The sequence below is a fragment of the Buteo buteo genome, chromosome 19 (genome assembly GCF_964188355.1).
Source record: "Buteo buteo chromosome 19, bButBut1.hap1.1, whole genome shotgun sequence".
NCBI lineage: Eukaryota > Metazoa > Chordata > Aves > Accipitriformes > Accipitridae > Buteo > Buteo buteo.
This window is the reverse complement of record NC_134189.1, coordinates 21,383,412-21,389,411: the sequence shown is the minus strand read 5'-3', so window position 1 is coordinate 21,389,411 and position 6,000 is coordinate 21,383,412. Positions and strand designations below refer to the sequence as shown.

At 51.5% G+C, this 6,000-nt stretch overlaps 1 protein-coding gene across 1 annotated transcript; it reads left to right on the top strand.

Moving 5' to 3' along the window:
- The first annotated feature begins 458 nt into the window (after positions 1-458).
- On the top strand, positions 459-5,474 carry AICDA (activation induced cytidine deaminase). The gene is made up of 5 exons (XM_075051240.1): positions 459-506; positions 3,894-4,041; positions 4,537-4,807; positions 5,001-5,116; positions 5,421-5,474. Exons 1-5 carry the CDS (start codon positions 499-501, stop codon positions 5,472-5,474), a joined length of 597 nt encoding a protein of 198 aa, XP_074907341.1. The 5' UTR covers positions 459-498.
- The last annotated feature ends 526 nt before the right edge of the window (positions 5,475-6,000 follow it).

Sequence of the window (6,000 nt, the reverse complement as noted above, 5' to 3'; positions counted from 1 at the left end):
AATTCGGTGTTTCCCGAGCTCCCTCTGCGCCGGGGCAAGGCACGGTCACCATCTTCACGGCACAGCTGCGTGACCCGAGGCCCGGAGGGATAGTGTGGTTTTGCCCACATTCACGTTAGTGGTACACAAGCTCCCAGGCCCCCCCTCTAACCACTAGACAATGCTTCCTGCCTCGTTATGTTATTGATATTAATTCAGAATAATTTTGCAGGCGGGGAGGGCCCAATGGGGAGTGCAGCGGGGGGAGGCGACCAATGGGTGCTGAGCATCTTTCAGAACTGATGCCCCTTCGCATCTCAACCCTTTGCTCTCCAGCTCCTGAGACCTTCCTAACTCCTCCCTCAACCACACCCCGACGAAAGCCAGCCGGGGTAGATAGGGGTGAATGGGGAGGGGACACACGGGGCAGTCCACCTTTCTGCACATCAAGTCAGAGGGCTGCACAGACGGAGCCTGCAAGACAACCTATCCCATCACCTGAGAGACACCCTGGCAGTCATGGACAGGTAAAATGAGTGCCTCCGGTTTCTTGCTCGTCTAAGAAACAAGGGTCTTTCTCTTAGAATTAACCTGCTCTCTGTTTGGTGCTCACCGTCCCTTTCCCTTTCTCCATCTGACTCAGTCATCTAACTCCCCACCCCGTCCTGCTCTTGCACCTTGCATCTCTGTGTCTCCGTCATTCTTTCTCTTTGACTATCTGCCACCCTGTACTCTTTTCCCTTTCTGTCATTTCTCTTTCTCATGACTATTCTCTGTTCCTTTTCATAGTTTTTCTTTTCTAGAAACAAAAGAACATAACAGAAAGATGAACACTCAGATGCTATCCGCCGCTTAAGCACCTCAATCCCTGCCCACTCTTCTCCTCATCCACTTACTCTTTCTGTTGCACCAGATTTCTGTCTTACTGTGTTTCTGCTGCTCACACCCTTGTGCTCATAAGCGCAGACTGTTCCAGCATTGGATTCCTCTACTTGCACTGCAATTACTCTGCAGCTAATTATCACTAATCACTCCTCACAACTGCATCTCATTCACACACTCAGGGGCCTTCACTCTGACTTGAGGATTGGCTTCATGAATCTTTATTTGAGGAGAAGTTCTCTGTTCAATCTACTTCTTCAGTGCCCGGGTATAATCACAGCTCCTGTGGCCTTGCTGCTTTCCCTTGAGCTATGCTATAGCTATAGGAGTTGCAGATGTATCCAGCAGTTTGTACCTAACTGCACATCTGCTCAGTTGCTCCCCACAACATCTGTTTATTCATTATTATTCTTCTTATACCAGCCACGTTCTGAAATCCTCCCTCGCAAAAAAAAAACCTGGGATGGTGAACTCCAGAGAGAAGGGAAAACAGGAACTGTGATTCAAAATTGTCTTCACTTTGTTCTGAAAAATAACCCCAGTGATCATAATTTTATTTTTCTGGGTTTTGGGGTCATTCCTTGTTCTTCACTCTTATTTGCATCCACGTGCTGCTCCACAGGGGCAAAACCATTTAATAGAGAAAAATGGGAAGAAGTGAGAAAAGGGACAGTTAGAAGAAGAATCAGAAACATTTTGAAAGCAAGCGTTTTTGCCCCAAAATTCACAAAAAAAAAAGAAAAGGGAAAGTCTGTTTTCCCTAAAGTTTCTGATGTGTTGAAAAGCATTTTTCCATGTGGGCTTTGATGAAACATCAAAATAATTGTCACTGTTTTTCACCTGGCTTATATGGTTCTTCAACAAGCGACTGCATTTTTCCCAATTCCTCTGCTCTGTTTTCTGCTGTTGTGGCACAGCCCGGGTAAGAGCTTTCCAAGCCTCTGGCCTATCATACCTGCTCATTTCCCGCGCGATCGTCTGGGCTATCCTCTCTGGACAACCTGAGGACGTGTCACACATAGAAGGGGTATCCCCTCTCCAGCACCTCTGTTAGGGGGGAGAGTCTTCCCCACATCCCTGCAATAACACACATCTAACAGGGGGAAGCCTGAGGTGAACCCCTGGATGACAGTTTTGTGAAGGGACCAACATATGTGTGTGTTAGGGAATAGATATGTTCAGAACTGTTTGTACAAAGGCAGGGAAATAGGGTGAATCTAAGGTGGTAGGAAGTGGGGCGGCTCTAAGTGTGAGAAATAAATCAAAACTGATGTTGAAGAACCTACAAGGGGTATGGGAAATGCACCCAGCAGGAACTGCCAGAGAAAGGGGTGATGAAATGCAGTGGGATCAGTTTGTGCTCTTCTCCTGACACAACCTGCAAGCCCAGCGGTGCGGGACTGTGGCAGCGCTTCCAGGACAGGCCTCCAAGAACTGCCTGAGGCTGTTGCTGGGCTGAGTAAAATGCTCCGTAGGAATGCTTTGCGCTCTGAGTGTGTGCAGGACTCTGCAGAGCCTTGTCTTCTCTACGGACTTTCTCCTAGCAGGAGACGTGCCGTAACTCCCATGGGATCTACTTCTCTAGGAGCATGTCTGTATGAAGCACGGCATAACTGAGTATGTGTGTCGTCGCTCTTTCTGTGCGAGCGGGACAGGTATTTTTTTTGCACCGCAGGCTGAGGGTGACACAGCAGGAAAGAGGATGTGTGCAGGTGGCTTGCCTATCTGTAGGACAATCAGAGTAGCATGGGTGCTTGAGGGAAGAGCGTGCCTCTCTGGCAATGATGCAGCGTGAGGTGCAATAGGGAGTGCTACAGGAGAGCAAAGCACGTGCGCTGGGTAGCAGAAGGCAAGAGGATGTGCATGGCTGTATGAATGAGTCCTGAGCACCTGTGGTGCAGCAGCCGTGTGTGAGGGTGCACGATGGGCAGAAGCTCCTGGAGGAGCGGAGAGGATGCCGCTGTCAGCTGGAGATTAAGTGCTCTGCGGTGCTCAGGCTTTATGGTGGCATTAGCAAACAGTTGAAGGGTGTTTGTATAAAAAAACTTTTCCTTTCTCAGACTCTCAGATTTAAAACGGATTTAAGTTCCTAACAAACCCAATTCCCCTTTCCTACACCTCACTGGAGGCCCCCCAAAAAACCCAGCTCTGTATCTCTTAAAACTGTCCCCATCTCCCTGCTGAACATCAGCCTATCGGAGGGAAAAGATGACAAAGGATGTGATTATTTTTAACCCATTCGCTTCTGTTTTGCATTGCTGTGGGGGAGGTGAGTATCTCACCTCAATGAACACAGCTGGTCTCAGCTGCCTGTGTACCTCCACTTGGCAGCGAGGCTGTTAGATACGACTCACGACTACCTTACCCTCCCCGTGCTCCTGCTGCCTCCCCAGCAGGATCTCTGGGCACGGGAGCAGGCCTGCCTAATGTGGGAATGGTACTTGTGCTTGCAGAGCTGTCAGCGTGTCTACCCCATTATGTATTAGGTCAGCTAGTGTATGGCACCTTACCCGAGCCCCCAGCCCTGCACATTTTCAACCGTGCTCTTCTTTTGGGCAATGCTGGGAAGAAACTCTGTCCAGTCTTCTCTAAAGAGGGTCTAATTCGATCCATCCCTTGCCCCACTGGCTTTTCAGGGTTTCATACAGCAAAAATTATCTTTCTTGATGACTGAACTTCAGACCTTCTCATCTTCCCAGTTCTTCTCAGATGCCTTCATCCTTCTCCCTCACTGGTGTCCATCTTTTGGATATCTGCAGATATTTTCACACTCTACCCAGCCATAGTTGCTGTTTGACTAATCACTACTAATTCATTTACTGTTTCCACTCACAAGGTCACTTGCTTCATCCCCACAGTCAAGTCTGCACCCTTTCCCTAACACATTGCATGCAAATTACCGATGCTCGTCTTGTACTGAGAGGCCTGGACACGAGGAGGATATTTTTGGTGCTAAGCCCTCCACAAAGAGATGGCCAACTGCTGGCTCCAGGGTGGGGCTAATGTAAACTCTCTCTTGTCTTCTCCTGCAGCCTCCTGATGAAGAGGAAACTCTTCCTCTACAACTTCAAGAACCTGCGCTGGGCCAAGGGCCGGCGCGAAACCTACCTCTGCTATGTTGTAAAGCGCCGTGACAGCGCTACGTCGTGCTCCCTGGACTTCGGATACCTGCGCAATAAGGTACGGGAACGCCTTGGCATCCTGTTCTTACGTCCATGCTGAGGTGCCTGCAGCTCCAGATCGCCTTGGGCAGCAGGGAAAGGAGGGCTGCGACAGCAACGCAGGCACTGGCACACGCGTCCACAAGCACGGACGCTGCACTGGTTGGGGGGTGCAGCCTCCAGGTAAACCTGTACTTTATGCTACCCGCAAGTGCGTTACCAGCAAGACACCCATACTCTCTGCTGCTTTACTAGTCTACCTACTTTTCCACCTAGCTCCCACCCGTTCCTCTTGTACGTCCCCACGCATCGGTGTGCTCCTGTGCTTTCCTAGCCAGCCTTCTGCTTCCCTACCGCTGCGCCTTCTCCCTCGGCGCGCTGACCCTGGGACCTCCCCCCACCTTGTTTCTCCCCCCCTCACACCCCATCCAGCCCACACCTCCCTCCTCGCCCCTCGTACGCCCCGCTCCCCCCTCCCCACCTCACGCCTTGCCCCTCTCCCTCTTTCACCAAGATGGGCTGTCACGTGGAGGTGCTCTTCCTGCGCTACATCTCGGCCTGGGACCTGGACCCGGGCCGCTGCTACCGTATCACCTGGTTCACCTCCTGGAGCCCCTGCTACGACTGCGCCCGGCACGTGGCCGACTTTCTGCGCGCCTACCCCAACCTGACCCTCCGCATCTTCACCGCCCGCCTCTACTTCTGCGAGGACCGCAAGGCAGAGCCGGAGGGGCTGAGGCGCCTGCACAGGGCCGGGGCCCAAATTGCCATCATGACCTTCAAAGGTGAGATGTGCAGGCGGGAGAGAGGCGATGGAAAGCTATGGGGGGTTAGGGAGACCCAGGAGGGCGGGAGGAGCTAGGACAAGGAGCCAGAGCAGAGGGTGGTGGGATGCGATGATGTGGTGATCCTAGGAGAGGTCAGCGTCCCCTCTGGGGCAGTCCTGAGCACTCTGTAACTCCCCTGTGCCTCGCACAGATTACTTCTACTGCTGGAACACATTTGTGGAGAACAGGGAAAAGACATTCAAAGCCTGGGAAGGGCTGCATGAAAACGCTGTCCATCTGTCCAGGAAACTTCGACGGATCCTCCTGGTGAGGGCCAATTCTCCTTCACTTCCAGTGCCTCCTACCCTCAGCTTCTTCCTCGCTTCCTCACTATAGTTCCCTTCTGCTCTTGCTGCCCATCTCTGCCATCTGCCATTTCATTCATTCCTGTGTCTTCACCTTCCACGCCCCTCGTGCCTCTGTCCCCCAACCTCCTTCATGTCTCCTCTCCTCATCCGCTTCCCCTTCTTCCACCTCTCATCCCATCTCCTGCCATTCCTTCCTGCTTCCCCACCTTCATAGGTTCCTGCTCACTTGACAACTGACCTACCATTTGTATATTGTCCTGCAGCCGCTGTACGAAGTAGATGATTTACGAGACGCCTTTAAAACTCTGGGACTTTGAAGTGAAAGTCATCAGCAATCAGAAGACTTCACCAACACTTGTTGATTTCCAACTCTCTCCCTTACAACAGATCTATCTCTTCTTCCCTCTTTACATCTCTCTCCCTTCCAGCCCTGTGTCTAGAGATAAGACTATCCTTACTTTTTCATTTCCAAGGAGAATTAGGCTGATCTTCTGAAGACACATTCCCCAGACTCACACCTCATCCATTGCTAGCTGGGAAGAGCCAGGACTGCAGTGACATTGCCAAAGAGCGATTTGACCTCCCTCAGTCCTTGCAGAGCTAATTTAGGTGGTCCACTAAATGGAGACCTGGGTTTAGCCTTGCTCAGGTGGGAGCAGACAGCCTGCAAAGCTGTTCGTGCAACTGTGCTCTCACTGGCACTGCAATGATCTGCACATTTCATGAGGGCTTCGGCGAGCAAGTCTCTTGGCTCTTAGAGCTGCACTACACTGAGCTGCTCTGTGTCCTCCCCTGTGAAACGGTTCATTTGTCCTTCCAGATGTGGGTAGGAACTTGAAAACC

What these genes read in the sequence shown, in the direction of transcription:
- AICDA (XM_075051240.1), top strand. An exon ending in TCGGATACCTGCGCAATAAG is followed by an intron (nt 4,042 to 4,536) that starts GTACGGGAACGC and finishes TCTTTCACCAAG; the next exon opens with ATGGGCTGTCACGTGGAGGT. An exon ending in TGCCATCATGACCTTCAAAG is followed by an intron (nt 4,808 to 5,000) that starts GTGAGATGTGCA and finishes TGCCTCGCACAG; the next exon opens with ATTACTTCTACTGCTGGAAC.